General features: G+C 37.4%; 1 protein-coding gene across 1 annotated transcript in view; it reads left to right on the top strand.

Annotated features, from left to right (window-relative positions):
• The window catches only part of FTO (FTO alpha-ketoglutarate dependent dioxygenase), a 250,072-nt gene extending 231,683 nt beyond the window's left edge, over window positions 1-18,389 (top strand). The window contains exon 9 of the mRNA XM_086468789.1: window positions 18,156-18,389. Within this exon, the coding sequence (XP_086324915.1) occupies window positions 18,156-18,306 (151 nt within the window). The 3' untranslated portion in view covers window positions 18,307-18,389. The remainder of the gene's footprint in view (window positions 1-18,155) is intronic.
• The last annotated feature ends 1,255 nt before the right edge of the window (window positions 18,390-19,644 follow it).

Genomic DNA, 19,644 nt, shown 5'->3' with positions numbered 1-19,644 from the left:
TTCTAAGTTTTGAAGGAAGTGTTTTAAATTTGTTTCATCACAGAATTACATTTCTGGACCTTTTGCAGGTATGCTAAGCACACCTGTAATCTGTATTTCCTTTTGCTTTTCAGTGTGCTTTTTTTGCCTATGGCATCCTTTGTAGGTTTGGATTCTGATTTAAAAGTGCACGGCCTGTTATTGCCGAAGTAAGAGAGATCATTGAATGATGAGAAGAAGGAAGCAGTAGCAGGCTGATGGCAAGGAAGCTTGTCCAGGGGATTAGGCACCATACTAAGATCAGTAAAGTTAATTCAGTTCTTGACGAGTTCAAGCACTGATTGCTCATGCATTGAGAGCACATCCTCTAATCAGTTTTTGTTATGGAACTATGGTTTATTCTTTACAGCTCAGAAGACTGCAGCAACATAAAATTAGATGAGATGCCCCAGGACATACTCAAATTTGGGACAGATTCAGGAGTTACACAGAAAGCCCATGAAAGGGTGTGTGTGCTTTCCTGCCGTTATTCAGAATTTTATTCTTTCTCACAAATAAAAAAAAAAGAAAAATCATAAAATAAAACAATTTCTAAATTGAGCGTGCCCATATTTGTAGAATTCTACTGAGAAAATGATGGTAAAAATACCATATTTTTACTATGACCGACATAGGAGGAAAATCACAGGACTTTTCATATATTCATGGCAAACAAACATAGTATCTTCAAAGGGTTTATGGCAGATGCAGAAGGAACCTAGTCCTGTTCATTCACCAGTATGCAGGATGTAATAAAGAGGATCTGAAACCAAATATTTGTGTGGAAGAAGTGGTTACATCCTAGAGACTTTTTTTCACCATGTCACCTGGGTTCCCCCAGTCTACAAGTTTAATATAAACTGTTGTTGATTCATTGACATGTACTCCAGTGTTCTAATATAGCTGGTTACTCAAACATAATAAAGATGTAGAAGGAAACTGTGTGGGATTCTCACACATTTCATATTATATATGTAATTTGTTGATTGCAGTGAGCTGGCTATGTTTTAATATGTCAAACTGCTTGCTCTTATGGGAATATGTTGGAGGATTCTGTACAGGGAAAACACAGAGTTCATAATTTGTGCACATATTGAAAGCATGGGTTTAGTCTATTTGTATTCTAAAGAGGGTCCTTAAAAGTGTCTGGCATGTGGTTATAGGTTATTTCCAAGAAAACTTACCTCCTGTGGTGTGTTCCTGTTGCCTGATTTATGGCAGTCAAAAGGAACAAGACAAATAAAAGTCACTGTGCCAAAGTTATATTCTTCTTTAGCAGACATGAGTCTTGACATAAACTTTCAGTTTAGACTGTCTTTGTATTTAGAGAATTTGATTATCAACATAATTATGATGCTCATGGTAATTCCAGTAGACAGTGGACGCTGTACAGGAACTGAAACTAAATGCTTCAGGTGACTCTCAGACACCTTAGCTTGCCTAACTGTGCATCTAAAAAGCGTTAAACACCAAGTTAGCAGTCTGCTGAAAAAACTTGACTTTCCATCAGTCCCTTGGCAAGGGCAGGAGGTTATTGGGACTAATCAAGTTGGTCTTGTGGGTAGTCAGTGAGGCCTTTGGTTTCCCACGTGACCTTGGTCCTGTAATACACTGTAAAGGACTGACTTTCTCCATTAGTAGTTTGTTCGTGAGAGTTGGAAAGGTGACCTGTAATACAGCTGCTTTTTCGTGATTCTTCCACAGTGACATTTTGAACAAGCAGATGATGTCCTTTGATTCAGTGTGACCTTGTATGTTTTGGTGATTCCAGGATGCTTTAAGAGAAATGAAGTGAACGAAATGACAAACATGCTGCTTATTTACATTTTTGTGTCTTGAATATTTTTCATAAATTTTCATAAATGACAAATTGTGATGTTAATTAAAGATATGTGTGTGTACATACTTTTGGCCAATTCTCTTTAAAGTTAAACCTGTGTATATTAAAAAGTTAGACTTACACCAGTTTATAACAAGTGCAAAAGAATGGAAAATATGGACTCTTCTAAGGGTTTTTATTCCCTGCATCAGTAGTGGTATTGTGTTCAAAGGCTGAGCTGATACTTTTGGGACTTTGACAATAGAAGTCTTCTGTCTTCTTTCATTCCCCTGGAGTATCCATTCCAGTTAGAATGTATAATTTTACAGGAAGATGTATTACAAGGCATTTTTAAAGTCTTACTTAAAGTAAGCTCGTTAAAGAATGGTTGTGTAAAAGTTAGAGCATCATTGTATTTAGGATTTTTATGTCAGCTGTTTTGACTTCTACCACAAGTTACTAAATTTTATCCTTTTATCCCTGTGCTAGCTGTGTAACTGCATGGTTTCCAGGCAGGAATCTTTTGTTGATTTGAAGATGTCAGAAATGAAGAATATTCTGTTCCTTTAATAGTTTGTCCCAGTGTGTGATTGACTTCATTGTAAAAAACAAGCATATGTGAATTTCTCTGGGTTTTGTCAAATTCCAGCCTCCTCTGCTAGACAAGAATGTTCTTTCATACAAGACGTTTTCCTTCAGTCTATCAGTTTTAAATCTGATAAGTGAAGCAAATTGAGTTAATCATTATCACATGTTTTCCACCTGTCTCCACAGTCTCTTTCCTCTGCTCTCTTCAATGTACTTCTAAAAAGCTGGAAACAAGGTTATTCCACGTTACTGTCATGTTTGTCTACATAGTGAAATACAGAAGGATCAGGTACTATGCTGGGAATTACTTTTGAGTAGTCTGGGATAATATCTACATTGTTTTCAGATGCAGTGGTTGTGAGCACAAACTCATCAATTTTTCAGTCATCCTTCTCCCTATTGCTGCATATAGTTCTATAACACATTTGATCCTGATCATTAAGTGACTTGTCAGGGCTGTGTCCTGTCCACATGGTTTTTAACTACATCCGTGCTATCTGCCAAAATTGGTAGCTGATCATTGCCATTTACTTTCAGAATACCGATGAAAATGTAACTAATACTGGCCGCCGTACTGGTCTCTGAAGGAATCCCTTATGAGGGTCACCGTTCAGTAGTGATTCCGCACTGATGTTTATCATTATGTTACTTGATAGCCGTTACTTACTTGTGGTGTGTGTTCTGTTGACATTGGGGAAAAAAAGATCATTCACTAGCTAGTGTAAATCAATTCATCCTATTCCTCTGTAGTTTCCTATAGTAACTGAACTTGTCATCTTGAAAGGTTTGTCCAACAAGATTTGTTTTCCAGAAAAAACGTACTGATTGGCATGCTTTATATATTTGTATTATCTGTCAAATGAATCCTGTACCAGCTTTTCTATTGCCTAATGATATGCTATGGGGCGTGTAGATACAGGGATCACTCCATTTCTTTTATCATGATAGTAGTACTGTAACAGTCTTTATAATTTTCAGAATTCAAATCAACATTGGGCCACAGAGTTCTTCAGTCTGTTATAAGTGCCAGACTAACATCTCTAAGAGGGCTGGCTGTATGCAAAGATGGATGTTGTTCTTTTTTGTGTGTGTTCTGGAGCAAGTTGAGAAAAAAAATGAGTCTGAACACTACTAAAAGCTTCCTGGCACAGCCCTAGCTGACTTCTACCAAGAGAGTTTTTTAAATTGGTAGAAGATTATTGTTTCCTGACATTCAGAGATACAGAGAATAACACCCTTTGGTGTTTCTGAGTAAAACTTACAAAAGGCAGACGGGCAAAGATTTTTTAAAGTCTCAAAGTTTTCATAATCCAAAGGTATCTTGAAGGTACTCTAAACCTTCCAATTAGAAAGGTCACAGATATCTGTAGAAGATTGTTACCTGGTTTAAATTATGAGACAAATGTAAATGAACAATATTTTTCTAATACCTTGTCAGGAGGAAAAAAAAGGGGGAAGAAATGCATGAAGCAGTCCTCAAGTACTTGAAAAGAACTTGCAGTTACAGTGATTTCACCAGAGTTTTACTCTGGCTAGACAGACAAGCCAATATTAATTAAACTGAGCCTGGTAAAGGCATTGTCTTCGAAAATGGAGATCAAATTGATATCTGTTAACAAGAAAGTAGCTAACCCAGGCCTGTCACTTTTTGGGCAGGCAGCAGTGTTCTACATGCTCGATAGTGGTGAAATGCTAGAAAAAACTAAAGTGAAAGTGGAAAGGACAAACTCTGTAGGAGAAGGTCTAAGAAAATGGGCTTTTTGTCTTGCTGAGGAATGTCATTAACTTCCCTAGATGCTCCTACTGGCACTTCAATAGACAAGAGAGCTTGTGAAATTTCCCTGTAGAACTGCATGTATCCAAGAAATACAAACTAACTCCTCAGGAGTACTTAAGAAAGGATGCCTCCTATTTACACCAAAAAGAGGAGGATTATGTAGCTATTGCCAAACCCCTTAAAGTTTACATTAATTCCTTGGCATTAAGACAGGTTGGAGTGATAGCATTTCAGTAAAGAAAAAGGTGAACACATACTTTGCATTTTAGAATAATATAATCACAATATTAGTTGAAAAACAAACTGAGTAGGAGGAATATTAGGTCTGTTGCATGCTCAGGGAATTAGTGTTTCTTGTAACCCAGGAGGAGAAGAAATTTCATCAGCAGCTCATTGAAAGGAATGACTAACATAGCTCAGCTGGCAAGCAATAAACTAGGAAAAATGGAGTCTGAAATACAACATTCATAGACAAAATAAAACATATGGAAGGCCAAGACCATCCACATTTCATAAAGTTTAAAAAGCTTCTTCAGCAGACACAGGATGAAGGAAGACAAAACAGTAGGTCTCTTGTGAGAGTAATGAAATGGATACTCTTCATGATGTATATCTTGATTTTCCATGAATCTGCACAAAGTATGGAGGGATGGACATCTTATGGCACTCAACAAGAGAAGGTTTCTGTTTCCTGGAGCTCAAAAAATTACACCATTATCCACAGAATTTGAACCTGACAGTGTGGCTACTCTGTAGGTTACTTGGCAGAAATCCCTGAAAAGTGCTGCTAGTACTGTATTGTAGTCCTGCATTACTTCAGATAACACACGGAAGATTCATGCCCATTGAATAATGAATTAGAGAGAGCAGGTCAGTGCAGTACAGGGACTAGAGACTAAATGTGAGGATAGGGATAGGATGGCTACCTCGAGTTCTTAAGAAAAGTTGCAGTTCATCATGTATATGTATATGGCTGTGCATGGAGCAGCGATGGAGAGAACATCTCTAGGGACCCTATGCAGTGAAGCTTTTAAGCCTGTGCTGAACTTGAAATACATTTGAAAGATCCACAGAGCTGAACGAGATTTAAGTATGTGACGATGCATTTTGCTCAAACCTGATAGAAGATTGAATCAGGTCCTTAATTAACTAGTGTTATAGGTCTTTTGAATTCTGATGTTTTAAGATGTTTTAAGAGAAATTATACGACAGAATAACATGACAGTAGCATTGCAGGTCAGTCAGCACAGCAGATGCCAGCTTCTCTCATTAACAAACTTCAGGAAGTGTAGCCATTTTATAATAAAGAATTAGTCGAGAGAAATCACAGAAATGTTTGAGAATGAGTTTGAATTGTGCCTTGCAAATACTAACAAAATAACCCATCTGAACTGGCATTGGCACCATATACTTTATTATCGCTAGACTGTTTCCTATGGCAGTAAATTCATCCAAGAAGAATTTCAAGAGTAGTTGCATTATCTATTGAAAAGCAATTTTTTTACTTTCTATTGAGGCAAGATAGTTTTACAAATAACTCTGAAGTTTACTCTGAAGGCCATTTCTATCGTCCATAGATCTTATGATATTATGTTACCTTCTTTCATTTCAAATTCACAGCATAAGAAAGAAAAAGAATGACATAAATTGGATGTTAGAAGAGTTCTGAAGATAGACATCAGAAGAATTCAAGAGTAAGAAAAGAACTCAGCATTATTTGTTATTTTCCATCCTAAAGTAAAAAGAGAACAAAGCATCAAAAGCATCAGTAGTGAGAGATAGCTCAAAGCCAGGACTATATATCATAGCATATGAAACAAGTGAGTTGGCACCACTGGAAGGCCTAGAGTCTTAGTCTGTGGTTTACCATCAGTGATATTGCAGTCAGAAAGATTTTTTACTCCACGGAAAATAATATGAAGACCTTTATGCATTTGTTGCAATAGATGTTTTACCTACTACTAGCATTTTGGTACTCACTTGGGCAAGTAAGTCTTCATGGTGTTGAGAGAATTGAAGTCCACTGATAGAATGCTGTAGATTGGGATCTTGTGCTATTTTTAAGCATTCATAGAAAAAATGTCTGCAAAAGTAGGACAGGATCAGATGCATGTAGTTTGTTGTGTGTTTAAATTGATTGAATGCAATCATATTCCATAAAGGAAAGTATTTCTGTCTAATAACTTTAAATCATCATTCAATCTGTACTGGAATTTTAGTTAGTATTAAAAATATTGCAGAATTACATTAATTGCAAAATTTTGAGGTGTAGTGATGCTGAACTTTTTCACATTGTATTGAGGCGATGATAATTATTTACAAGTTAAAGTAGAAAAGGATATTTAACATCTCTGTATAATATTTTCAGTTATTTGAAATACAAAGGGTAAATAGAAAAAATTCGGAGATCTGTTTAATTATCAGAAATTTTTATTCCACTTATAGAAGCAGAGAAGCAGCATATTAAGCATATTATTGCCATATGATTTTTATTTGTGCCTGGATGTACTGTAGCATTTCCTGGGACATCAAGTGTTTCTCTGCCAGCACTGGAATTTTTCTGGTGATATATTTTAATAGTGATTTATCCATAAAATATCACTGAATAAAGCAGCAGACGTGAAGAAAATCTGCAGTGATTGAAATGTGATTAGTTACATGAGGCTTCCTTTTTTATTCCTCAACTTCTTTTTCCTCTTTTTGAGCCTCTGTCTGCCTTTCTTGTGTCTGTTTTCTCATTTCCCTATTATTCATTCCCTCTTGCTTCTGTTTGACCTCATGTTGACCTGAAGGAAACTGTGTTTTAGTCCATAGGATGGCATTGCTTTTATAGTATTAGTTCCAATATATGTTATAAACATTCTGGTTGCAGGCTACAGCCGAGGTGCACAACAAAACAATGTAGTTCTGCAGCGCAATAAACCTTTTTTTTTTTTTTCTTGTCTTAAGCCACATAGGAGTTCAAGGCCATATCACTGGATAGAAAATGTGGTTTAAGCTCCTCTTTATATATGTGTGTGAGTATATGTATATCTGTGTATACAGAGAGATATATATGTATATGTACACATACGTATTTATGTCACAAGTTACAGTGATAAGCAAGATCTTAATTTCAGTCTGCAAAGAGAGAGATAGTCTTGCGGTGGTTTGGCTTTCCCACATGTTCCTTGCTATCAGTCTGTCATAGTTTCCTTTTGGCTAATGAAACATGCAAATTCACTGAAGTAGACCAAAGGTAGTGAGAGCTGGGTTTTAGTAAGAGTCTGAGAGCAGCTAAACAATGTGGTTCCTGGGGCAGGATCGCCATTTGGTGTCACTCTCCCTAATAAACTTATATCAGCAAAGGACTGTTCCATGTAAAATCATACATGGAATCCTCCTTGCACAGTAGTTACTACAGATATCTGAGATCTGCAGTTTCACTCTGCTCCCAAGTGCTGCTCCTTCTGTGTCACCCTTGCTTTGGTCCTGATGGAAGTTGTGGGATTTTGAGGATGGGTTGCACTAGCAGCTTGCAGCAGTGACGCAGGAAGCACTTCAGGCTGAAAGCATCACGTAGCTTTGATGCTGAAAAGATATAGCCCATTTCTGTCCAGTCTGATTTAAGGATCAAGTAATATGGTTACTGTTAGTTGCATTCAGTCATGTTTCTTTTGATTTTGCTTTCCACATACAACAAATAGGGATTTGTTATACAGCAGTTGATTTTTATTAACATGAAATGTTGTCTTATGTAAAAATGCACAGTCAACAAGGAAAATGTTTTAGCTTTCTTGCAGAAGGGCAGAGCCTGAAAACCCTGAAATTCTTTGGAAGATGGATTGCTTGGTTTAAATGAGAGAGCATTAAATGGAAGGGCCATCCTCTTGCAGTGTCATCTGAAACCATGTTATGTTTACATTTTTCCTTGGCTATATGAGATCTACATAAAAAGAGTACAAAAGACAGAGTGGAACAGTAAATGATGCTGGAAGCATCATTAACTTTTCGGCTGGCATTCTTTTGGAAAATACAGTGTCTTTCAAAAAATGTGCCATATGCATGGCTCAGCCCCAAATCTTCCAGCAGTCTAGTACTGGCAAGGGAGGTCATCTGTAGCCCCCTGGGAAGCAGGCTGTGGAGATTTCCCTTTCTCCTCTTTGTTGGTTTTCATTTCCATTTCCTTTTCCTCTTTTTCTCAGTCATTTAATGCCGTTCTACACAACAGAGGGGAGCATCTGGCCCCAAGTAAACACCCAATAAAATAAGTGGGGGAAGTTCACAGCTCCCTTGGTGCTATTGCGTCTGTCTGTCTGGTTGTGGACTCAACAAGATAACCATGCATCAATTTACATTGTCCAGGCTATCTTCACAACCAGAAGTGCTTGAAACCTTATTTTAATAGAAGCTGAGATTCTGGAGAATACTGTAAAATCTCTCCAAAGGCTCCAAATCAGCAATTCCATCTGTGTTCCTGCAAATGTAGAGGAACAATACCCCAGCTGATTATGCAAACAAAATGAAAATAGTTATTTTAAAAGTGCATAAAATCAATACTTTGGGGAAAACAAGTCAGCTGTGTTTATACTCAGCATATAGCAGACATTTTGTTTCTTTGTCTGAAAAAATCATAGGAAAGCAAGGATCTCAAGTGAAATAAAACAGCTGATCATACGGTGCAACAGAGGGGACTAGAACATCACCTCGACAAAAGCTTAGAGCATTTTAGGTTCCTTTTGAGAGAATATAAATTATATTGAGGTTGATCTATTTCTACGTTGTTTGAAGTCAAAGCCAAACATTTTCAGTGCAGAGGGAATAACTCACATCCCATTGCGGATCATGAAAAGTATCTAACTAAATCCATGTCTGGTGCTGAAAATTTCCTCCTAAATGCTGTCTCCTTTGGACTGATGGGATTTTTTGCAAGTGTGGGTATGAAGGGGTGTATATATAAATATGTATAAACGTGCTTCTCATACAGTCAGGATACATTGCTCATATACATATTATTCTAAAAGCAGGAAACAAAAGCATCTGAGAAACAGGGCTGAAAGGGAACAATTTGTAGACCTATAGGTTAAATTGGATTAAACTTCGTCTTTTGGCAAAAGCCATGTTATTTGTTCAGTGTTTCTCTGGGGGATTTCCCTACCTCCTACACTTCATAAAGAGTAGTGATGTTTCTTAATTAAAAAGTCAAACAAACGTGAAGTGGAGGCTGCCCCACACAGCCATTCTCTTGTGGGAATAGGAGGCACGCTGATTTTCTCATGGACAGTTTCTAGGTCTGTTGGACAGAGGCCACAAAGGAGAGGAAAAGCTCTGTCTGCAGAGGTCAAATTTACATCACGCATCCGATGCCGGTACTCTCCTCAGTGGCATTACAGTTGCTGTAGTGCCATCTACTAGGTATTCCCCTGGACATGGTGGAAGGAAGGTCATTGATAATCTCATCAGAAGTATATTTTGGGTAGATTTCTGTTTATTAACTCACCCACAGCAGAGATTAATGTATCGGAGAAAGGAGCTGCTTCTGTCTTGTTTTCTTCCATTCTTTCCACCCAGATATGGAATGTTTCTGAGGTTTTGAGGCTCTGTTTTATAATCCCCATTCTGTAGCTGAAGATACTGTGCATCAAATCTTTATCCTTTCCCATTTAGTTTGTCAGCTAAACAGTTTAGAAAGATTGAAGTATATTTTTACAAATTTTAATTAATCTTCTAGCAAAAAAAAAAAAAAGTTGAAAATTTATTTTGATTTCTCTACACTTAAGGCAAAGCAAAGCATTCTTTAAAAACAGTTTTGCGAGTTTTTCATGTAATTCTACAAATACATGTGAAACGTGTTGGTGCACCACTTGAAAACTCTGCAATTGGACTCCACCAGTGCTTTGGTTGCTGTTATTTCAACATTTGGAGGGTATTAACAATTTAAGTGATTCTCATATTTAGCTGTTTTATAACTTGAGTAATAATAGAAACTGTGGTGTGTTTAAATTCATGCAACTGTCACTTAAACCTCTTTAGTGTCAGATTCATTGATCTCTCTCCTGCCTCTGTGGAACAGCAAAATGTACTCTGCAGGCCAGTGTTAAAAGATGGATTCTGCTGTAGATTCACTTTGTAGAAGTACACACAAGGATAATGGTGGCTGTTTTCAGGCTGTCCTACTATGTCACCAGTGATGCCTCAGGATATTTCAGCAGTGTCCTCATTTCCAATGGAATGGCTGACTTTGGAGGCATAAAGCTCTTGGGTCAGTGACTGTAATCTTTGGTTCTGTAGTAAGGACTAAATGCATCAGTGACACTGATTGTCATTATCAACTTTCGATAGAAGCAGAAATACCTTCTAACATGCCATTGTGTGTATTTCTACTTACATATTTCTGCAGCTGATAGGTGTTTTTTTCTTGAATTAAAATTTAATTGATATTGCCTCCATCTCTTCCTAAATCTAGCATTCTCTTTTCAAGTTTCTTATCTGGAAACAAACTCATTTTGTTCCTTCTATAAATGCAGTCCTGGTCTCAGCCATTACTTATGGCTGGGCATGCTCTAGTTATAGCACGTGAAAGAACATCAGCAGTGACTTAATGTAAATGGGACAGACTCCTTGGGAATACACTGGGGATTAGAGGTTCAAAAGAATGAAGCACTGCTATCTTCCCATCTGGCCATTTCATTTCACTGCCTATTTTTCTGAAAACTGGTTTGCAAAGTCAAATATTTATGTAATTTGTTTTGTTCTTAAAAGATAGAGTAAACCTGGGAAGGTTTTAGCTGTGCAGAGTCATGGTAGGGACAAGCATAGAACAACTGAAAGAAATACTCTTTACCAAGGTTGACAACTTTCTGATTGGTTAAATTAAAAACCTAAGAAAATCTTTGGTTTAAGGTTTAGCCTGAACTCAGTAACTTTCAAAATTCCAATTTTGGCATGAAAAAATAGAATTTTCTTGGTGATAAAGACAAAGCATTTACAGTCATATGAGGAAAATATCTTTCATATTATTATATTTCAATGTATTTATATTTTCTCCATCCTTTGTTTTTTCAGCAAACAGTTTTTAGTGTACAAATTATGAAAGTTAATCATAATACAAAGTGAAGGATTTGTAAATTATTGGCTTGATTATGTTTTACAGAGTTGAAACAAAGAGATCAGAAAACATTCCACCCTAACTGGTGTGTTATGATGGGGCATTAGCTAACCCTCATTTTCCAAACAATTTTGGTGAAGTTCCAGCTGAAATACTGGGTTTGTATATGGTATTTCCTCTAAAATAAGGCAAACCAGAAGTCAAGATTTCAACGTTGTTTAACTAGAAACAAGTTTAGCTCCAGCTCCCTATGTAAATCTCTGTCTTGGATTAGGTCTCCAGAAAAAGCACTCCCAGGAGAGCATAGAAATCATTTCCCTCTGATACAGCTCATCAGGGCTGGAGCTTTATCCATGCAGGATGAAGGCACCAGTGGCATAATGGCTGTTGCACATTTTGCTCCCAATGAAAGAGCTGCCATTTCTTCAACTGTTTGTTTTCATTGTTCTTTGAGAACAATATATATATTCTGACTGGCAAGGAAAGCTACCTTATACCTCTGTGAAACCATGCACCTCCCCTTTTGTGTTGTAGGTTTCTACAGTTATCTCAGCTTCATACTGAGCTCTGGAATTTGGCTCTGGATATGCTAAAGCTCTAGGGGGGTTGTCTGAGGTGTGACATCTATAATCACCCTCACCGTTTGACCCCGGTAGTGTTCCATGTGGCCAGGTAGGAGCAATGCAGGCTTCAGGCAACCCCCTCTGGTGACTGATGTCAGAAGTCAGCAGCTTCTAATTGGTCAGCTGGCAAAGTGTCCTGTTCATCGCTGGTACATAATGGACATGCTGACAAACAGATCTAGGTATACAATTGTTCTCAGCAATCTACCTGATGGCCTTAAACCTTAATCGGTGGTTGGAAATTTTCACTTGTTACCAGCTGTGACCAAACAGATGGAGTTGAGAAGAAAACTTAAAATTAGGCATGTTATAATTTCTGAAATTACTAATGCTGGAATGGGCATCCAACTGGAAAGCACCTGCTTTGCAGATTTCTCACCCCGATCCGTTTTATCATGAATTACATTTATCCCTTCCACCTTTTAATTTTTCATTCGGATAATGAAAGTTCAGTTCTTCAAATAAAAGGGGTGACTTTTTCAATCCTTTTTAGGGACTTTATCCCAATATCCTATCTCCGTCCAAAGGTGAAGGAGAATTTGTATTTACAGCATCAATTTGAGTTTTTACTTTAGAGTTTTTCCATGCTTTACTGAGCAATTCAGTTTGATAAAACAGATATTTTTTTCTTTCTGTGGCAACTTTGAAGTTGCAGAACATCACATCTTGTTACTCCACATTGTATTAGCAGACTTAGAATGCCAATAATTTAACCACCATTATAAATGGATGAAAAATTTAAATTGAGTATCCCTTGCTAAATTTCACTTTGAGAAACTATATTCAGCCTATTTCATTCCTTCCATAGTTTCTGTTGGATGGTTTTTATTATTATGCTTACTAGCTCATGTCTATTGTGAATGGTTTCTGGAAAAGCATTTGGATTGAAATCTTGGCCTTGTTGAAATCGCTGGAAGTTTCAACTTTGACTTAAATGGTATCAGGTTTTAATTGTGATGCATTCAGCAGCAGAAGTAAATTTGTCATACCTGTCAATGAGATACACTTTAGAAAAAAGAAGAATCAAGGATAACTGATTTGAGTAATTGTTCTCATGTATGTAATCTCATATTTTCTCTGTGCTTTGCATAACAATTCAGATAGCTGAGAACGCACTGTATTCTCTTGTATATGCTCTGGCAACTAAGAATGTCAGCTTGAAATGACATGGGATAATCCTAACACTGAGATTAGAGTAACTACACGTAGTTTGCATAATAATTTCCAGGCAGAGGAAATGTTTGAAGGACAAGGATGAAAAGATCCAAACCTGCAAGCAAAGCTTTATGTACCAGATACCTGTACTATTAGGATTTGTGTTCACACAGCAGAGCTCTGTGTTGGAACAGTAATAACCCATATTTGATCAGACCCAAATTTGCAAAGGCATTGTGAATTTTAAGAATGGAAGATGCTCTCTAAAGAAGCTGCTCCTGTTACTCTTACTCAGAACAGCAGCCATGTTAGCAGTGTTGTATCATTTCAACCAATGTCAGTGTGGGTTTAATAAATGCATATGTCTTGGTAGGGTGATCCAAGTGCTGTTTTTAGCGGGGCCATTTTTTTAGAGATACTCTGAAGTTCTGAATAGCAGCTCAGTAACACCTCTATTCTAGCATGAAAGGAGGGAGGAAGTAACTCCCTATAAATGTAATAATTTCAGGAATGCTGGAGTAGGCACGTACGGGTGAGTGTGTACTTTTGTACATGCAGAGCAAATATCCCATCCTGCCTTTCTGACTGTATCAGTACATGGGAAAGATGGCCAGACTCACGTTCCTTGACTTACCTTATGAATTTCCACGTGCTCTCTATTTGTCTTTGAACTGCCAGGCGTAGGCAGCTAAATTAGTACCATCTAGGAAGCAGCACTGTTCATATCATCTCCTCACTCTTAACACTCCTGTGCAGTCTGAGCCACAAAATGACCCCTATTGATCTGATTTGACTACACTTCGGTGGAGTAGACAAACAGTGCAATAGAATCTAGGGACCCTAATTCACAGTACCTTATTTAGATTCCTAGGTAATAATTCTTATTTGCATTAATCCCATTCATCAGCAGAACCTGAAGCTGTCTCCTGGCTTATATGCATTCCTGTGCCTGGCAATGGAACAAAAGAGTATCTGCTCTGAAAAAATGATGTTTTAAGTATATTGATACTTAACAGTTGCAAAACTTAACTGTTAGAAAGGTGACTGTTTTTCAAATCAATGGCTTACACATTACTGTAAAATATATCGATTAAAAACAAAGCATAATGTTAGTCATTTAGTCAGTAGAGTGATGCAATACTGAAATAAATTTATCCTTTGACTTTTGCATTAACCTTTTATTGACTGCTTGCATACTCATAATTAACACACACTTTAGCTAGCTTGGTTAATTTTAGCATTGTGATCAGTGTCCTTTAATGTAGCTGACACCCTGATCATCAAAATGTCAGTGCAGCCCAGGGGACAATAACCAGGCAACTAGCTATCTCAGTGATTGTGCACCTACCTGCCCATGGCGAAATCAGCAACTTTCTAAGGGAAACTGTCATACATTGTCGTGCAAATATTCATACAGATGTTTGTCATGACTTAGTTGAACTCATATTAATATTCAGCTATTGGTAAATATTAATGAGCAAAGTCCCTTTGAGAAATAGATTAAAAGGGGATCAAAAAATTTGTGAAGTTTACAGGGGAGAGGTAGTGAGAATGTGCACTGCAACAGTAACTAATTGTTCCTTTAAAATGGGCTTTTTTTATTTGGAACTGGCACAGGTTGTGATTGTTTTAGCAAGAAAGCAGGGACTGTGGAGTTTTGTGCATTCTACGCATCCTTAGACAATTTGTTCTTTCTGTAGTATGTTGGTGAACATGTATTATCAAGGTGTGGAAGCTAAATTGCTCTGAAATATATCGTGGCAGTTTTTCTGTTCTCCTGCTGAAAATAATTTATGAAAAATGGTTTGGCACTGGTTCTGTATCTCAGAGCATGTGTTGCTTCCACTCTTAACCGATTTTGTATGTACAATATACACAGATTAGATCTACTCTCTTGTGGAGATTTGACTTTATTAAGTCAACAGCTTTTAATTGATATATTATAGTTTAAGTAGCTTACAATATTATAAATCTTGGTACTTTCCCACTGTCACTGTGGTTTTGTTTGCAGTGTTTCCCACATGGACCCTTATAAATTCTTTTCTACCTGGGAAAAGATAGAATTTCTGTTTGTCCTGAGTTATCATTGCTAACTTATGTTAGCTATCTTTTCCCAAATGCAAAGGAATTTGAAATAATTCTGTGCAATTATTGAAGTGCTTTTGATTGTTCTGCTTCGGTTAAAAATGTTGCTATCCTTTTGCAGGATCTTCAAGTCTGTTACTCTGCTACAAATTCAAGATCCTTGCAGGAACAATTTCTCCCACAGAAATTTATTAAAATCAATAGTAATATATTCATCTGGAAAGTACTGCTCTTGCACCCTAATTCTGAGTCAGAAAGCATGTGTTTGGATGACTGCATCCAAGCTTGTGGATGCCATTCAGGTGAATTGCTTAATGAACTGCCAGGTGCAGCAATGACTGTTTAGAACCCAGTCCCCTATCTATAAATATCAGCAACTTGAGTTGACATTGGTGTCAGCAGATCCGGCACAAGGATTGTAATTTTGGTCAAAATAGGTGACTCACAGAATGCAAAAATATAATATTCACTGTTGTTCTTGCTAGTGATAGAAAGCAAAACAGTACAAATCGTGGACAGAAAGACAAATGAGCTGTGGGATTGCAGAACTCAGAATATTAGAGCACTGCTTTCCCCTTTTTTTATACTTTTGCAGAACACTGATGCATTTCTGTCATCAGGCTTGCATAGGAAGTCCGAGGACCTGGCACAATTCCATTCCACTAATCCCTCGTGTGGAATATGATGTGGCTAAAACTTCCCAAGAGCATGACTGTGCAGAAATTAAGGCACATGCTTAGTTGTGGGGTCATCTTTCAGAAGTGGCTCTGCTGGTAAGAACAATAGAGAAGGGAAAGTGGCAACTAGTATAGGTGCTCATGGGCTGTCCAGTCACAGCACCACTGTGACTGCTTCCATGTGTATAGCAACATAAATGCCCAAATGTGAGGGAAAAGCTGGTCAATCCATTTGTGTGAGTGAGCAAGGGGAGAAGAGAGACATGAAAGGTAAAAAAGGCTCTGAAATGGGGAAGAAGCTGGAAGTTTGTATGTTTTTCCTCTCAGTGAAAACTGTGTTGTTAATAGTGGATGTGTGAGAGAGAGAATATTATTATCAGTTGAGTTTTGCAGACAACATAACATCCCTGCAGTACTTACCGTCTGAGCTTCTTGATTTTTCATCTGCAATAATCTCTACATGCTTAATTTATCCACTTCTAGACTGAAATGCTTAAATGGGAATATCTTACACTACCCAGCAAATTGAGTGTATTATTTTGTTCCAAGACAGAAAATAAAGCAAGATTTTAAAAGTGTTATGGAGTTATGCTGTAATTAGTTTCAGCTTCCCCTGCATATTAATTTTCTCCTGTTCCTTTATATAATTTAGAAAATGTCTTCAGAACATGATGGCACAATCAGTTAAGTACCTCTCAGAACTCATACACTAAACTGCATTTGCTCTAACAACTATTATAAAGCAGCCGGCAAAACAAATCCTCTGTTATTCTGTACAGTGCAGCTTATCAATGCAAACAGTTTAATATTTATGCTAAGAGGATTGTCACAAGTAGCTTCTGTTCCTTTAATTCTTGTTTTAAATAAATAATGAGAACATTTAAACACATTACTCTTCCCAGGGCCCTGAGGTCGGCTAATCTTATTATTTATGAAGTGATGTGCTACATAATAGTACTTAGTGCATGTTAACAGATGCTATTATCAGGGGCTGATGTGGAGAGCTGAAGATATATTGGAATGTTATGTGTTAATACTGTCCTTGTAGTGTAATGTACGATGGATTGAGTGCCCAGGATGCTGGTGCAGCAATTAACCACACACCAACATGGGTGTAAAGCTGAAGTATGTTTTCTCATGGGGATTACACTGCCATTAATAATTCCCAAGAGAAGAAGACATCTTTCATTTGGAAACAGCCTATTCCAGAAGACCGACAGTGTAGACAAGGAAGTTGCATGTGCCAATATTTTTGGAGTTCATTTTACAGAAATGAAAGACACATATGTTTAAAATTGTTACAACAATTATGTGCTTTATAGAACACGAATTTTAAAAACTGTCTTACAAGAGATGAGTGTATTTCTCCAGTTTGCTTGCATCTCGTTGAAGAACTACGTAGACCTGCTGTATATACCAAATTATAATAACACTTAGCATTTTTCTTTGTCTTGCCTCATTGCAAACATTAAGTAATTAATCAGCAACGTGCAAATTGTTTGATGGGAGGGGAAAAGAGAGAGGGAGAAATCCACCTTGAACTGTGACAATTTTTTTGATGCAGCATGTTGTATTACAGCCTAATCTTAAGAGATGTGGTGGCTGCCACTTATAAAACTTTCCTCTGTGGGCAGCAGTTCAGTTGAATATTATAATTAGACTTCACTAGTATTGATGAATAATCCATTTAATAAAAAACACTGTAATTTAAACATTTTCTCTGGGGACTAACATACACTAACCTCTTAATTTAATTTTATTGAAGTTTTGCCCACCTGTTCATCATTGGAAGTTGTTATTAACCTCCATTTCCATTTATCTTTATAGAATTTTCTCTTTTTATATTGCCTTTTTCAGAGCTAAGCAGGTTGATACACTTGTAAATCTTCAGAATCTACAAAGCTAGTCTGGCTTCTTTAATATTGTTTAATCTATCCCCCCTGACCTTAATGCAGTAAATTCAGTTTAATCTTTCTCAATAATCTAGTAATACATTGGAAACCGGCAAACATTTAAATCTGATAATGGTTTAATCACATACTTTAAATAACAGCTGAGATAATGAAAAAATAATTCACCATATAAAGGTACACTAACTGAGTTTTCTCTGTGATTGGCTTTTTGAGAAATCCCTATAGAAAATACAAAACCTACAATAGAAATCAACTTCACTGGAAATGAGCAATCCATTTGGTCAGAAAATGTGGTATTTGTTTTTTATTATCATCGTTCTCTTTAAATTAATGCACAAATGTATCCTTGCTGAGTATTCAGTTTCTTGATGCAGTTTTACTTAAGTAGTTCGTCTGCTTACTTTTCTTTTCAGATGCCAGTCAGAAGCAGCAGAGAGCTTGCCAGAAGACCAGAAACCAGAATGTCATCCCTTCTGGACAGATGATGAATGTAATATGCCTCTGCCATATGATCTTGAAGAAGTAATTGCTAATCTACAAAATCTTGTTCAGTGGGTAGAATAACAAGTGACCTTCCAGCCTAGAATTATTGATGCTCATCATTTGGAGAGAAGCCTTTTAGTTTAATATAAATCTTTTCATCTTTACGATTCCTTGATCATGTGTTATTTTGTGTGTCAATGCAGATTTTGCCAGTCTTCACACAGTACCTTTGTTACTATCTTGTAATAAAAAAGACCAGGCCCCAAATCTACAGAAACAGGTGGCTTTTGAGACCTGAAGTCCAGAACACCAGACTCAGTGCTTTCCTCCTATACTCAATTCCCATTGACCCTACAGCCCATGGATATCTGTGTTTCCACAAGTTCCCTTGGCAACTACATTTCAGCTTCCATGGGTGCCTAGAACTGCATCTGGCTTGGCAGGTTTAAGCAACACAAGGCGTAGCTCACACCTGTGACAAAGCAGAATCCATGATCTGGGCATCCTAATGAGAGACTGGCTTGGGGTGAGCCTGCCGGATGTCTTCAGAATAGACTTCTTCATCCACTAACAGAGAGGTGCAGGAGATAGTGATAAAGTCCTTATGCAATGGGTCCTCATTAGAACATTTTTTCAGATGAGGAATTCTGGAGGAGCATCCTGACACGGATCCCAAGACCTTCTTGATGGTTTTCATCATGGCAATTGAATAGTACTGGAGAGATTTCTGATGTAAATCTACACCTCCTGGGCTCCCTGGAGCTCAGAATTCAGTTCCTAACCATTGCTGTGTTTCTGCGTGTTTTGAATCCTATTCTGAGGCCAGGTTTCCCAGTGTATTATCTAAAGAGGTGATGAACCTAAGTAAAGGTTTCCATTTCGGGTGTCAGGTCCCCTGACAGATTAAATTTAGGTTATGTGATACTGGGTATTGCAGCACCTGTGTTGATCTAGTTAGATCTATGAGAACAAAACAAGAAGACTATGAGAAATTAAGCTGTTTGTGATCTGTTTTGTAGTAACACACTATAAAAAGAACAATTCTATGTTGGACAATACAGGGCACTCCTGAATTAAAGACATTTTTCATTTGGTTAAGTTGCTATTTCAACTTGAGCTGGTGTATGTCTTTTCCTTTGCCATAGAAAGCAGAAGAAAATCATATTATGGTGAGACAGCACTCAGTCTATGTTACCACTACAAAAGAAACCAGTAAGACTGCGAGCTTGATGTTGCCACCAATAAATGAATACACCTCCTGTGTTAATCTGCTGTCTAAAATCACTGTTGAGACAAGGCTTACCCAGAGCATACCAGTATACTGTATTGGCAAAGCACTCCATGTGCGGATGCGGCTTGTACTGCTGAAAATTGTACTTTTGACAGTGTAACATATGCCAGACCTCCCTGGAGCTAAAG

Source organism: Leptosomus discolor, chromosome 8, assembly GCF_034619465.1.
Source record: "Leptosomus discolor isolate bLepDis1 chromosome 8, bLepDis1.hap2, whole genome shotgun sequence".
NCBI classification, from domain to species: Eukaryota; Metazoa; Chordata; class Aves; order Leptosomiformes; family Leptosomidae; genus Leptosomus; species Leptosomus discolor.
Note: the sequence above shows the minus strand (reverse complement) of the source record. Positions and strands in the feature narration are given on the sequence as shown.